The following is a 16,068-nucleotide window of genomic DNA, read 5'->3' as shown; positions in this document are numbered from 1 at the left end:
TGCAAGTGCCATGCTCTACCAACTGAGCTGAGGCAAAGGAGAAATGCTCACTAACAGGGATGTACATTTGAGAGAAATAAGCTTTTTGTGCGTATGGAACATTTCTGGGATCTTTTATTTCAGGTCATGAAACATGGGACCAACTCTTTAAATGTTGCTTTTATATTTTTGTTCAGTGTAAATATACATTTTGGGAAGTTCTGCTAGAGATATCATCTGAAAGTCATATTCCCTTGGTTTGTTGAAGATTTTGCAACACCAGTGATAATGATCTGTAACGTCAATGTTAGGGCATGACCTATGACATTGTTAAACTGTGCAGTATGCAACATTTTATCAGGAGGTGGCCATAAACAAGCAACTTTAGCTTCAAATGGTGTTCAGTTTTTGTCCTTTCCCCCAAGGAATTGTATTCCTTTTTACTACTAGATATGAATGGCTACTTACATGTGGAAATGGTACAGAATGCACCAATGCTGTTTGGAACACAGCAGCCAATGTCATACCAGGTTAATGCTTAGGTTCAAAGGTCATGTTAAAGTGAAGCATGATTTCTTTAACCACAAGCTCTTGATATTTTGTAAGTTTCAATGACCAAGGTTTTCAAAAATATTGCACAATTTGTGTGTTTCATTTATGTATTCTTTAAAACTATTCAGTTGTGCCATGCATGCGCTGTAGCCTAAGCACCTCCAATTGCTGATAATAACAATTGATGAATGCATAGGGTTAAATGTTATTACACACTGGTAGACCAGGACAGACAGTGATGACAAAGCTGACATAACAAATCTATATGGTAGAAGACCATGTTTTAAAAGGTATCTTACTGCTTGGCTAGAGCAAAAGCCTCCACCCTCACTGGCCCTCCCAGCCAGAGTAAGGGTTTACTGTAATATCTAACTTGGATGTGGGGCCCCTTAGTCATCATCCTGTTTGGAAAGTGATCATGTGGTTCCCAGTCATCTAAAGCACTCATGCTGCATTCGTATCCAAGTGGGCAGTGGGAAATTACCACATACGACTGGGAAAAATACAGTTGAACAACTCTCCCTCCAACTGGTAATTACTAGTAGGAAACTCATCTATCATCCTCAGCTCCCACTTCTCCCACATGGTGGCCTCTGACTTCACCTACTAAGGAAATGACCTCGATAACAGCATTTTCGGCAGTTAAATGCAACAACAAAACATTATTTATAAAAAGCAATCTATGAATATGGATTTTGAACACTATAATTTGTTTGCAAGCATGATAGCTGTACTTTTAATTTTTGGTTTACCCAGCTTGTTGGCCACTAGCCAATCAGCGTTTATCAACTAGATCAAAGCACTTGAATGCATCAAACTGGTATTTATGACTTCACAACATGTAAATCCCACCTCCCAATTGGTTACAAAAGAAGCATAAAACTGACCTCATTGTTCTGCTTCTCCATCTTCCTCAGCAGGCTAAAGGACAGTGGTATGCTACAGTTAGTTGTCTCGGTTTGAGGTGTCAATAGGGCAATTCATTAGGATATGGAATAAGAAATTATTAGAAATTAAAAAGGTACCATTAGGATTATATTTTCCATGGAAATGTTAGCATGTGTGTGCATCGAGACAAACTGACCTCTATACACAGCAAACTCTGACTCAACTGCCCGACAACATCATCTGACTGTGAGTGATTGATGGTTAATGATTGAAAAAGCATAACAATCTATCGGCGCGCATCGTCTCTTGACTAGTCTATGTGTAGGGCTACCAATTAGGGCAACACAGATATTGCGCAACTGCAGCAGATATACATGTATTTTGACAGAGGTATTCCTTAGGTCAAAACCCCTACATTTAAACCAGGACATTGTAAACTAGGCCACATTGTTACTAACTTCCTCCTCTGCACCCGTCAACGCATGACAAAACGAAACTGAACATCTCTGAAATTCTATCATCACTGAGAAGAGAGCGTTGAGCAACTGAGAAAAAAGAGCTTCGACTGACAGTTAGATTTGGAGAAATGGCATTTTATAACCAGGAACCTTTTTATAATCCGGTATGTTTATTCTAACCATTTATTATGTGATTTGTTGTGTTGTGTATTTAAAATGTAGATGTTCTTAACGTTTAACTTTGGGATAGTTTGGCGTGTGTTTACGGTCACATCTGGTAATCATAATGGGCTCCCCCTGCTTCTCAGGAAATACATTATTTTCCCAGTTGTAGTCTGCCTTTTTCTGTTCATAGATTTAATGCTAAAATCAATAGATGCATAGCTAGACATTCATAGTATCAATTAATGCTATTGTGCAAATGTAACATTTATGTTATTAGGCTACCGTGAATGTCTCACGTATACTGTTATGTAGACTTAGGCCTATTAATAATTATCACACAGGAAGTCATGGGGGCTGTAGTAAAGAGGAAAGAGTCAATGGCCTCTAGCCTACAGACAGTGCATTCGGAAAGTATTCAGACCCCTTGACTTTTTCCAAATGTTGTTACATTACAGCAGTGGCGGTTCTAGACACATTTTACTAGGGGGGCCAAGGAGGGGCCAGTGTTTAATCAGGGGGGCACACATAAAAAAACTGGCAACACATGATATTCAAAGATTATAAACTTTATTTTACTTTAAAATCATATGACATTTATTATAACACGTATTTTGTACAAGAGTGCAGATGCAAGAGAGATAGTGCCATAAAAATGAAAAAAATAAATAAATAAAAAAAAAAAAAAAAGTACAGGGTACAAATACAGGGTTCATATTCAATGTGAACAAAACTCCAGGATACAACAAAGGGTACAACAATGTGCCATTTCCTATTTATGGAAGCCCCACTACTGTGGACAGTTGATTCCACATTTTGTTTTAAGAAAGAAAACTTTCTGAGTGATTTATAAACAAAACACACTACCCTGTATCCATTTAGGTAAAATAAACCAAATCAGAAAAGAAATTCAATTCAAAGAGGCTTTACTAGCATGACCATATTGACATACAGTATTGCTAAAGCACATAAACAGGGAAACGTGTTACACATTAACATCCAGTAGTCCAATAGGATGCAGACAATAAACATTAAGTTAACATTCGTTTAAAAGCAACAATCATGTCAACACAATGTAGCAATATGAACAACACTGATGGATATCAGCAACAACATGAAAACAAGAATATTACAGGTGTCGTGTGTGTGTGTGTGTGTGTCTGTGTCTTTGTGTACTTCACTGTCAGTTGATGAGCAGGTGTACAAAAAAAGGCTTTACAACATATATGGGCAAGTCCATTTAGGACAGCACATTTCCACCATAGTTCACATTAGGAAAAAATGACAGCATGAATGCTCACTAAACAAACATATACTACATATACCTTTTTATACACATTTTTTTCAGTAATTTTTTAAGAGTGAAAGGGAAGTAAGCAATCGCTCATCATAGGATCATACATATTTCAGTTACAATATTAGTTACAATATTAGTGTTAGTTAGATCATCATGTCAAAGCTGGACCTGCAAAGTCTGAACGACACAAGTGTGCAATGATTGGAGGGATTTTGTTTCTTTTTTTTCTTGCTTTGCTTGTTTTCAAAAGGAAAAATCATAGTTGGTAAAAAAATAAAATAAACTTTCGTTGAAAGGTATCACACTGTATAATTTACAAATATCTAAAGAGGTTTAGTGGATGCCATAAAACATCTGTGGAGCTTGAAGATTTGTAGTACATAGATGTTTGGCAGAGATAATTCAAAAGAATAAAATCATAAACTCTATCTATCTATCGAGAGAGAGAGAGAGAGAGAGAGAGAGAGAGAGAAGTGTTTCCTTAGAGCAGTACATGCAGCAATCACTTAATGGAGTGATGTCATAATGGGCCACAAAACTTTGGGGATGTGGGTGGAAAGTTACAGGCAGGAGAGGGGAACCAACAGAAGCAGGTCTTGAGACATGAGTTTGCCCCTTTTTGAAAACCTCTTGAGAGAGGATTGGTGGGATATATATACATACATACAAACATACATACACTCTAGTAGTGTGTGGAACTACTGGTACTGTGAGGAAAAAAAGATAGATGATGTAAAATGAAAAATAAAACAAGCTTCAGCTTCTTAAGACACGGTGGGTTCATCTAAGTAGACACATGTAACTTCATGTGGACACCAGACTGTCTTTGTCTACACATCTAACTTCATATGGACCCCAGACCGTCTCTGTTTACACATGTAACTTCATATGGACACCAGACTCTTTGTCTACACATGTAACTTCATATGGGCACCAGACTGTCTCTGTCTACACATGTAACTTCATATGGACACCAGACTGTCTTTGTTTACACATTTAACTTCATATGGGCACCAGACTGTCTCTGTCTACACATGTAACTTCATATGGACACCAGACTGTCTTTGTCTACACATGTAACTTCATATGGGCACCAGACTGTCTCTGTCTACACATGTAACTTCATATGGGCACCAGACTGTCTCTGTCTACACATGTAACTTCATATGGACACCAGACTGTCTCTGTCTACACATGTAACTTCATATGGACACCAGACTCTTTGTCTACACACGTAACTTCATGTGGACACCAGACTAACTCCATTCATTTTACCGGTGGTATTGAGAACAGATAAACCCACCGTGTCTTAAGAAGCTCAAGCTTGTTGTTTTATTGTTCATTATATCTCTTTTTCCTCACAGCGGCACTCATACGCTACTAGCGTATATATATACAGTTTTTGGGTGCGCCACTCTAATTTACCCGTGTAGAACGTTGCCGTGTAGAGCGTTGCATTAGTTCCGCTTTTGGCGCTCGCGTGTAAAATAGTTATAAATTCATAATTTTTTATTTGGTCAGCACGGGGGGGCCACAGGGGTGGCCAGGGACATTTCCAGGGAGGCACGGGCCTCCCCCGGCCTCCGTGTAAAACCGCCACTGTATGTAGACTTAGGCCTATTAATAATTATCACACAGGAAGTCATGGGGGCTGTAGTAAAGAGGAAAGAGTCAATGGCCTCTAGCCTACAGACAGTGCATTCGGAAAGTATTCAGACCCCTTGACTTTTTCCAAATGTTGTTACATTACAGCAGTGGCGGTTCTAGACACATTTTACTAGGGGGGCCAAGGAGGGGCCAGTGTTTAATCAGGGGGGCACACATAAAAAAACTGGCAACACATGATATTCAAAGATTATAAACTTTTTATTTTACTTAAAAATCATATGACATTTATTATAACACGTATTTTGTACAAGAGTGCAGATGCAAGAGAGATAGTGCCATAAAAATGAAAAAAAAAAAAAAAAAAAAATATTTAAAAAGTACAGGGTACAAATACAGGGTTCATATTCAATGTGAACAAAACTCCAGGATACAACAAAGGGTACAACAATGTGCCATTTCCTATTTATGGAAGCCCCACTACTGTGGACAGTTGATTCCACATTTTGTTTTAAGAAAGAAAACTTTCTGAGTGATTTATAAACAAAACACACTACCCTGTATCCATTTAGGTAAAATAAACCAAATCAGAAAAGAAATTCAATTCAAAGAGGCTTTACTAGCATGACCATATTGACATACAGTATTGCTAAAGCACATAAACAGGGAAACGTGTTACACATTAACATCCAGTAGTCCAATAGGATGCAGACAATAAACATTAAGTTAACATTCGTTTAAAAGCAACAATCATGTCAACACAATGTAGCAATATGAACAACACTGATGGATATCAGCAACAACATGAAAACAAGAATATTACAGGTGTCTGTGTGTGTGTGTGTGTCTGTGTCTTTGTGTACTTCACTGTCAGTTGATGAGCAGGTGTACAAAAAAGGCTTTACAACATATATGGGCAAGTCCATTTAGGACAGCACATTTCCACCATAGTTCACATTAGGAAAAATGACAGCATGAATGCTCACTAAACAAACATATACTACATATACCTTTTTATACACATTTTTTTTTCAGTAATTTTTTAAGAGTGAAAGGGGAAGTAAGCAATCGCTCATCATAGGATCATACATATTTCAGTTACAATATTAGTTACAATATTAGTGTTAGTTAGATCATCATGTCAAAGCTGGACCTGCAAAGTCTGAACGACACAAGTGTGCAATGATTGGAGTGATTTTGTTTCTTTTTTCTTGCTTTGCTTGTTTTCAAAAGGAAAAATCATAGTTGGTAAATAAAATAAACTTTCGTTGAAAGGTATCACACTGTATAATTTACAAATATCTAAAGAGGTTTAGTGGATGCCATAAAACATCTGTGGAGCTTGAAGATTTGTAGTACATAGATGTTTGGCAGAGATAATTCAAAAGAATAAAATCATAAACTCTATCTATCTATCGAGAGAGAGAGAGAGAGAGAGAGAGAGAGAGAGAGAGAGAGAGAGAGAGAAGTGTTTCCTTAGAGCAGTACATGCAGCAATCACTTAATGGAGTGATGTCATAATGGGCCACAAAACTTTGGGGATGTGGGTGGAAAGTTACAGGCAGGAGAGGGGAACCAACAGAAGCAGGTCTTGAGACATGAGTTTGCCCCTTTTTGAAAACCTCTTGAGAGAGGATTGGTGGGATATATATACATACATACAAACATACATACACTCTAGTAGTGTGTGGAACTACTGGTACTGTGAGGAAAAAAAGATAGATGATGTAAAATGAAAAAATAAAACAAGCTTCAGCTTCTTAAGACACGGTGGGTTCATCTAAGTAGACACATGTAACTTCATGTGGACACCAGACTGTCTTTGTCTACACATCTAACTTCATATGGACCCCAGACCGTCTCTGTTTACACATGTAACTTCATATGGACACCAGACTCTTTGTCTACACATGTAACTTCATATGGGCACCAGACTGTCTCTGTCTACACATGTAACTTCATATGGACACCAGACTGTCTTTGTTTACACATTTAACTTCATATGGGCACCAGACTGTCTCTGTCTACACATGTAACTTCATATGGACACCAGACTGTCTCTGTCTACACACGTAACTTCATATGGACACCAGACTCTTTGTCTACACACGTAACTTCATGTGGACACCAGACTAACTCCATTCATTTTACCGGTGGTATTGAGAACAGATAAACCCACCGTGTCTTAAGAAGCTCAAGCTTGTTGTTTTATTGTTCATTATATCTCTTTTTCCTCACAGCGGCACTCATACGCTACTAGCGTATATATCATATAGATACACTACAGCAACAGGATACGGCGGTTTGTGCTGTCTGGCAAAACGGTCCACAAATACATCAAGATCCAGAGCCTTGGCCCTTCTGGACTCTATGCTCAGGACACCAAGATCACTGAGTCTCTCATCACTAGTGGTGGACCGCAGGAAGGTTTTGATCAGTTTCAGTGTGGAGAAACTGCGTTCGCAAGAGGCTGAGCTTACAGGAAGGGTTACAGCAATCTTGCACAGTCTAAAGAGCTCAAAGAAAACTTCCCTGTATGGCTCAATAAAACAAACCAGCTCAACTGTACTGCATGGCTTTTTGACTTCACCACTCTGTATTTTTCTGTCCAAAACTCTCTTAAATTGATGGAGCTCATGCCCTAAATCATCAATGTCTGCATTATACAAACGGCCAAATGAAAAAACATTGCTCTCCTTTAAAAAGGTATCACTCTGGGGACTGAGAGACTGTATGCTTCTCATGAGCTCACAGTTTGTATTGGAGAAACGTCTGTTCAACTCATTGAGCATGCTGTCAATTACAGGATAGAAAAATGATGTGAGAAACATATCTTTGTCACGTTCTACCTCCCTCTGACCAACAGTGCTTAGCGTGCAGTAGCCACTGAGTCTAGAGCTCAGCATTTTCTGACGTTTCGCCACTGACCTTGTTGCAGAATCACACTGCTCACAAATATTCAATGCTTCATCCCACAACTCATCAAAGAAAGACTCCTGCCTGTGGTCTTTCAATGTCAGGACTAAAGCATTTACTAAGTCAACAGCACTTGACAGATCAACAGTTTGTGACTGTAACATGTCAGACAATAGCTTTGTCTCCCCAAACAACTTACGCAGAGTAACAAGATGCACAACAAATTCTTGGTCAATTTGAGCAAGAAGACCTCGGGCCTCAACAGTTCTTTCACCATGACGTTCTTGAGCAATCTCTTGCAGTAGTCGTTTAAGGGCAGGTAGAGTGTCCATGATATTACGTAGGGCTAGAAATCGGCATGACCAACGTGTGTCGCTTAAACGTTGCAGCTCTCTGGTTCTGCCATACATTTCTCTTTGGAGAGACAGCCATTTTGGGTGCACATATGAGGAAGAAGTAAACATATAAAGACTCTGTAACAAAGAAAAAAAACTCCTCCGTTTCTGGGACACTTTTGACTACATCAACTAACACTAAATTCAGACAATGAGCACTACAATGGACGTAGAAGGCAAATCTAGCCTGTTCTTTGATCCTTGCCTGAACCCCTGAATGCTTACCGCTCATAACGGCAGCGCCATCGTACGCTTGGCCTACGAGGTTATTTTTGTAGTCCAGGCCATAACGTTCCAGTAAGTGTACTATTTTTTCCAGTAAGCCCTGCTGCATCTAACCTCTCTGCAGATTCAAAATGGAGAAAACTCTCCTTAATGGCCCCATTGTAATAGTACCTGAGTGTGAAGGACATCTGTTCTTTTTTTGAAATATCCTTTGTTTCATCTGCCATGACGCTAAAAACCCACTTTTCTTCACTTCTTCTATGATTTCAGACCGAACCATTTCTGCCAAACAACCCAAAACCTCATTCTGGATGATCTTGCTTGTGTACTTTGCATTGTGAATGGAAGTTAATCTTCTCTTAACAAGTTGGTCGTGGTTAGCAACTGTGTTAAGAATTTCCCTAAAGTTTCCTTTGTTAGTGGACCCTTCAGATTCATCATGTCCTCTTTGTGCTATGTTTTGTGTAGCTGTAAGCAACAGCACTTCCCCAACTGTTTTAATGTATGCCTGATTCTCTTGTACTTGTTTAGTGTGTTCTTTGTCAAGGAGATCTTTTAGTGTTGCGTCAGTTCTAACAGCTCTTTGATAATCCCTCCATGCGATCATTGCACACTTGTGTCGTTCAGACTTTGCATGTAGTGAAAACCCTGCATTTCTCATAGTTGCCTTTTTCCAGTTTGTAAAACCAGGTGTTGAAACAAAAACGGTGTCTGGGGCATTTGGTGTGCTAAAATGTCTACATGCATAGCAACATGTAGAGTCCGTCATTACAGAATACTCAAGCCATGGATGAGTAGTGTACCAGTTTGGTCTGAAGCTTCGTCTTCTGTCCCCCCATCATGTGTGGTTGGGAATATCTTCAAGTTCGGCTGTACTGGTACGTCATACTTAGACTTGCTGATATCTGAAGAAGATGGACAGTAAACATAGGGCACAACTACAACATTTATTTACTGTATATCTGCATGTATTTCAAAATGTAGGCAAAGTATTTACTTAAAAAAAAAAAACAGAGCCATATTGACACAAAAAAGAATTAACAGCAGAAAGCAGCATTTTAAGGACACCCAGCAGGCCTACCATTACATTGTAATTGCATTGCTTTGCAAATAGTAAGAACCTTCCTCATCACAAACCTGATGGTGCAGTACTTGATCCACATGGATCCACTTGCTGTCCCTCTGGCTGTTCATCTCTCTGTCCCTGTATGCTTTCTTCTTCATGCTTCTCACCCTCTTCTTCATTCTCCTCGCCCTCTTCTTCATTCTCCTCACCCTCTTCTTCATCCTCCTCACCCTCTTCTTCATCCTCCTCACCCTCTGGAATTTCCCTCTCTTTGTCAGACCCCTCACTTTCATCACATGCTGGCTCTCCCTCTTCCTCAACTTTCTCAAAACCTCGATTTGTTTCTCTCACTTTTTTGTTTGCTGGGGCAAAAAATGACTTTATGTCCCTTCCTCGTTTCATGATAACTATTAGAAGAAGAAAAAACGTAGGGGCATGCATTACATTTTGTTACCTAACCATCCCTCCCTACTTAACACTGGCAGATAACCTGTTGATTACTTTACTAAAAAGGTATTTGTTATCGCGATGCAACAGCCAAGACGGATGAAGTTACGTGGTTAACATCACAACATTGTGTAGACCTAGCAAGGATAGCCTACTAACATTTGGATATTTGCTTCTGCTTCGATGAGTTTGCTTAGATATGATTACATTTCTAAACAAATCGAGACCAGACATTTAAAAACTTGATTTGATTTATGTGTGAGGAACAAAAGGAACATGTAGGCTATGTGCAAGAACAACAAGTCACTTATGATATTAAATCGTTTTTCTTACCTTCGACTCCTGCAAATCGTAGCTCCTCTCGCAAATAGTAGTTGCTGAGCTCTCATTCACCGAAGCAGCACCACACGTGGCAGGCAGGCAGATGGCAGGATACAGTTTTTGGGTGCGCCACTCTAATTTACCCGTGTAGAACGTTGCCGTGTAGAGCGTTGCATTAGTTCCGCTTTTGGCGCTCGCGTGTAAAATAGTTATAAATTCATAACTTTTTATTTGGTCAGCACGGGGCGGGCCACAGGGGTGGCCAGGGACATTTCCAGGGAGGCACGGGCCTCCCCCGGCCTCCGTGTAAAACCGCCACTGCATTACAGCCTTATCATAAAATTGATTAAATTGTCCCCCCCCATCAATCTACACACAATACCCCTTAATGACAAAGCAAAAATAGGTTTTCTGATTTTTTTGCAAAACAAACAAAACACAACTGAAATATAACATTTACATAAGTATTCAGACCCTTTACTCAGTACTTTGTTGAAGCACCTTTGGCAGCGATTACAGCCTTGAGTTTTCTTGGGTATGACGCTACAAGCTTGGCACACCTGTATTTGGGGAGTTTCTCCCATTCTTCTTTGCAGATCCTCTCAAGCTTTGTCAGGTTGGATGGGGAGCGTCGCTGCACAGCTATTTTCAGGTCACTCCAGAGATGTTTGATCGTGTTCAAGTCCGGGCTCTGGCTGGGCCACTCAAGGACATTCAGAGACTTGTCCCAAAGCCACTCCTGCGTTGTCTTGGCTGTGTGCTTAGGGTCGTTGTCCTGTTGGAAGGTGAACCTTCGCCTCAGTCTGAGGTCCTGAGTGCTCTGGAGCAGGTTTTCATCAAGGATCTCTCTGTACTTTGCTCCGTTCAAGGATCCTTTCCCTCGATCCTGACTAGTCTCCCTGCCGCTGAAAAACATCCCCACAGCATGATGCTGCCACCACCATGCTTCACTGTAGGGATGGTGCCAGGTTTCCTCCAGACGTGACGTTTGGCATTCAGGCCAAAGAGTTCAATCTTGATTTCATCAGATTTCACCTTGTTTCTCATGGTCTGAGAGTCCTTTTTAGGTGCCTTTTGGCAAACTCCAAGCGGGCTGTCATGTGCCTTTTACTGAGGAGTGGCTTCCGTCTGGCCACTCTACCATAAAGGCCTGATTGGTGGAGTGCTGCAGAGATGGTTGTCCTTCTGGAAGGTTCTCCCATCTCCACAGAGGTACTGTGGAGCTCTGTCAGAGTGACCATCAGGTTCTTGGTCACCTCCCTGACCAAGGCACTTCTCCCCCAACTGCTCAGTTTGGCTGGGCAGCCAGCTCTAGGAAGAGTCTTGGTGGTTCCAAACTTCTTCCATTTAAGAATGATGGAGGGCATTGTGTTCTTGGGGACCTTCAATGCTGCAGAAATGTTTTGGTACCCTTCCCCAGATCTGTGCCTCGACACAATCCTGTCTCGGAGCTCTACGGACAATTCCTTCGACCTCATGGCTTGGTTTTTGCTCTTATATGCACTGTCAAATGTAGGACCTTATATAGACAGTTGTGTGCTTTCCCAAATCATGTCCAATCAATTGGATTTACCACAGGTGCAAAAATGTCTAAAAACCTATTTTCACTTTGTCATTATGGGTTATTGTATGTAGATTGATGAGGAACATTTTTAATTTAATCAATTTTAGAATAAGGCTGTAACGTAACAAAATATGGGAAAAGTGAAGGGGTCTGAATACTTTCCGAATGCACTATAATAGCTCTTTCTTATTCTATTCAGTTAATCATCAATTATTCTGTTTATTATCTGTCCCAGAGACTCCCTTTCACCGGCTCTATCCAAGGTGGGCTGCAGGAGGGGAAGACCATCACTATTACTGGGAGACTTCACCATGGGGCAGACAGGTGGGTCAACACTCACCGATATAAGCTTTGTTAACACATTTCCTCATTCTTTGTCTTCCAGAGATTCAGTGGGTGCATTCTAGTCCAGATAATGCCTACTACACATTTTCTGTGCAGATTCTAAACTTGTTTGGAGAACTGTTTAACATCTCCGGAACCATATGCTCTCTCTCTCTATCTCAGGTTCCATGTGAATTTGCAGTGTGGTTCTAGGGCAGGGGCGGACATTGCTCTTCACTTCAACCCACGCTATGACAGTCACCCTGGATATGTGGTGGCCAACACCTTGCAGCAGTCCAAATGGGGGACAGAGGAGCGGAAGCAGCAGTCCCCATTCCAGCATGGCTCCGGCTTCAGCCTCGTGATCACCGTCCAGAGGGACGCCTTCCAGGTCACCCAAACCCTCCACTACTATAGTATATGGAGGATAGAGATGTATGATCTTAATTTAAGTCAAAATAATCCTGCAGCAACAAGAAATGTGAATTATTATGTGGATTATAATTAATGGGATTGATACATTTTTCGTTAGGGCAAATAAAGTCTGATATTTTTATAGGGGAAATTACAAACTTTAGAAGCCTTTTTAAACCTTGAATACACTCAAAGTTAGCATTTCCTGCTGTGTAGGAAAATTCTCAGCAACAAAAGTGATCAAATTAAGATCCTACATCTGTACATTCCGACTACACAATAACCTTTTCCGTCTGTGGCTGTGTGAATGACTGTAAAATATTACCCTTACAGAGCTTCCCATGATTTAAATGAAGTCAGTAATTCATGATCTAACATGGTGGTTCACTCGTTTTCTTGAAATTGTATGTTATGTATCTTTATTCTCTTTTTATCTATTTTACAGTGTGACTCAATTTATTCTAGTCTGTTTAGGAGTTAAAATGGATTTCAATTCATGGGTTGGAAAATAACTTGAATAGTTGTGACTGACTGAGTGAGTGACACCTGTTCCCTCACTCACTGTCCTCAGGTCCATAATGACTCTGCTTATGGTCGTGCTTTGTTCTCTGCCTTCAGTTGAATGCGAATGGGAACCATTTCATGACCTTCAAGCACCGTATCCCGTTTGACGCAGTGGACACCATCTCAGTCGAGGGGAAAGTGGAGGTGACCTCCATCGCCTTCCAGAACCCTGCGGTGAGTAGTACCTAACATATTAATTAGATGGACAGAGAATTTGAAGATAGTTCAACTGATTTAAAGTGATTTAATCTCCTTTAGCCCACCTTTCCTGCACAGCCAGGATTTCCGGCACCACCTGTATTCCCTTATTTTCCGGGATTTCCGGTGCAACCAGGATTTCCGGTGCAACCAGGATTTCCGGTGCAACCAGGATTCCCTTCTCACCCTGCATTCCCTTCTCACCCTGGATTTCCTTCTCACCCGGGATTTGCTGCGCAATCAGGATTTCCCGCACAACCAGGATGTCCAGTAAGTTAATCTGTATCTGAATCAATAATGATAATATATTGGCCAACCACTTCTTGGTTATCATTTTTTTTGTCAGATCTGTGATTTCTGTATTCCTTTCACTGTCTTTCAGAGTCTCTAGATGTTGGTTTTATGTTTAGTAGTACTGATAGTGCCTGTGATGGGGAATTTTAAGATCCCTAAAGTTCATATTTAGTTTAGAGTGATCTACTTCCTCTTTCTGTACAGTGACTGTATCGTTCTGTGAGTATAACCCCTGTCATTGTCTTTAGACAGATTGTGACAGTTACAGTAAATATACAGTAACCTGTTGCCACCATTCTTTGTAAATGACCTTCTACTTTCTTGTACTGTAGTGTTGCTGAGCAAATTTAGTTAGTTGTTGTATCGCATCAATGTATATTGGTCATAATGAATAATTTATTCAAATCTTCCATTTTCATCCAGGCTGTTCCATACAAGAACATGATCAATGGTGGACTCCACCCTGGACGCACCATCAACATCCAGGGAGTGGTTAACCCCAATGCCAATAGGTCTGATCCTGCCTTATTGTCTTTACAGTAAAGGGGAACCACAGTGAGAAATTCACTTCCCCTGGAGTTATAGGCACAATATAAAATCATAGTATATATTTTTTCTGTTGTTCCCCAAAGAAAAAAGCATAGAAGAACTTTGGCAATTCTAGTTCACCTCATTTGCATTGTATTACAAGTGTGTGTCAATGAGCCCTTGGCTTAGAAAGAAGTAGGCCTACAAAACATCCTGGAGGGTGCAACTGTAGCAGTTCTCCTGTCATGGTTTCTCCCCAACACTGATCTTATCCTTTTCTCCTTGCTTATAGGTTCCATATTAACCTACTGTGCAACTCTGGGATTGCGCTGCACTACAACCCCCGATTTGACGAGACCGTAGTGGTACGCAATAGCAAGCTGAGGGACCAATGGGGAAAGGAGGAGCGATCTGGTGGAATGCCCTTCAACAGGGGCCAGGCCTTCATGGTAACTAGCCACCATGAACCATCCACTTTCATCCAAGGCTGGTGTTACACGAAGCAGCTTGTATACAATCTCAGTTTCGAGGATTAATAATGATTTGTTGTTTCAGCACCAAGCATGCCAATCAAGCCCTTTCCTGATACAGATTTTCTTGCTGGTTTAGTCACTCAGACTGTGGCATGACGTTCATTAGAGATGATGCCGTACTGTTTCTCTCTCTATATCAGAGACTGAGTACTAATAAGGCTAGTTTTGTATTTTCAGCTGTCTATTTCATGTGAGGCTCAATGCTACAAGATAGTGGTCAACGGGAATCAGACGAGCACCTACAAACACCGCCACACCCTCCTCCAGCAGGTCAACGTCCTGGAGGTGGATGGAGACCTCAGTTTGACCTCTGTGATGGTTTAGGACTTTGGGTCACAACTGTGACTCAGCCACTTGTTTAATTTTGTGTCACCTCTGACCCAAACCACCACGTATTTGTTATGTGTTCTTGCCGCGATAAAAATTACATTCACTTTGTTTCCTTACTGCTAGCAGTGCCTGTAAGACTTGCTAATTGATTATTAGTGAGTGCTGTGCCATCGACTTCAAGGATGAGAAATGTGTTCCTGTTTGTTATAAATCACAGTCGAAAGCCATTAGAAATCACAGTGATTGCTTTTGCAATTTTTTGTAGAGCTACACAAATTCTTAAATCATTCTTACTTTGTGTGATATAATGCCAGATCTGACGTTATCTCTCATGAGAAGTACCCTGAGGACAATGCCTGGTAATTCCATACGTAACCTGGCTCATCACCAGTGGTCCCTACTCTTTTCTATAACATTTTTAAGTTACAGTATATACAGTATTGTGTTCTTAAAAAAAAAATCAAATGTGAAAATATGTTGCGTGAGACTGGCTATGCCTCTAAATCAAATATGTCCAACCATGTTTCTGGAGAGCTACCGTCCTGTAGGTTTTCACTCCAACCCTAATCTAGCACACCTGATTCTAATAATTAGCTGGTTGATAAGCTGAACCAGGTTAGTTACTGGGGTTGGAGCGAAAACCTACAGGAGGGTAGCTCTCCAGGAACAGGGTTGGAAACCCCTGCTCTAAATCCTTGTTCACACTGCAGGCCTTAATGCTGAAATCAGTTTTGTTTTTTAAAATCATTTTGGAATACTGACTGTCCAAACAGCAAGTTACAAGTGACCAAATAGGATTTGTGTGTGTTCAGACAGCAGTGATTTGCTGACATGTCTACACTAGTTGTCATAGTAACGATGGGTGTGTGCACTGTGGTGTAGGCTGATTGGTGGTGGTGCTCATGCTTCCTATCACTCAGAAGTTATGTAGCAAGCTAAGGTGACAACAATGCCTGCCATAGACTTTTCTCTGTTGATTTGAATGTTCAAAATCATAGTTAGTGTAAG

General features: G+C 40.6%; 1 protein-coding gene across 1 annotated transcript; it reads left to right on the top strand.

The window, feature by feature from the left end:
• The first annotated feature begins 1,724 nt into the window (after positions 1–1,724).
• Positions 1,725–15,653, top strand: LOC121567751 (galectin-9). The gene is made up of 8 exons (XM_041877996.1): positions 1,725–2,041; positions 12,111–12,199; positions 12,383–12,590; positions 13,232–13,351; positions 13,436–13,645; positions 14,093–14,181; positions 14,490–14,646; positions 14,908–15,653. Exons 1-8 carry the CDS (start codon positions 2,006–2,008, stop codon positions 15,052–15,054), a joined length of 1,056 nt encoding a protein of 351 aa, XP_041733930.1. The 5' UTR covers positions 1,725–2,005; the 3' UTR covers positions 15,055–15,653.
• The last annotated feature ends 415 nt before the right edge of the window (positions 15,654–16,068 follow it).

Source organism: Coregonus clupeaformis, chromosome 6 (genome assembly GCF_020615455.1).
Source record: "Coregonus clupeaformis isolate EN_2021a chromosome 6, ASM2061545v1, whole genome shotgun sequence".
NCBI lineage: Eukaryota > Metazoa > Chordata > Actinopteri > Salmoniformes > Salmonidae > Coregonus > Coregonus clupeaformis.
This window is presented reverse-complemented; position numbering and strand designations above follow the sequence as displayed.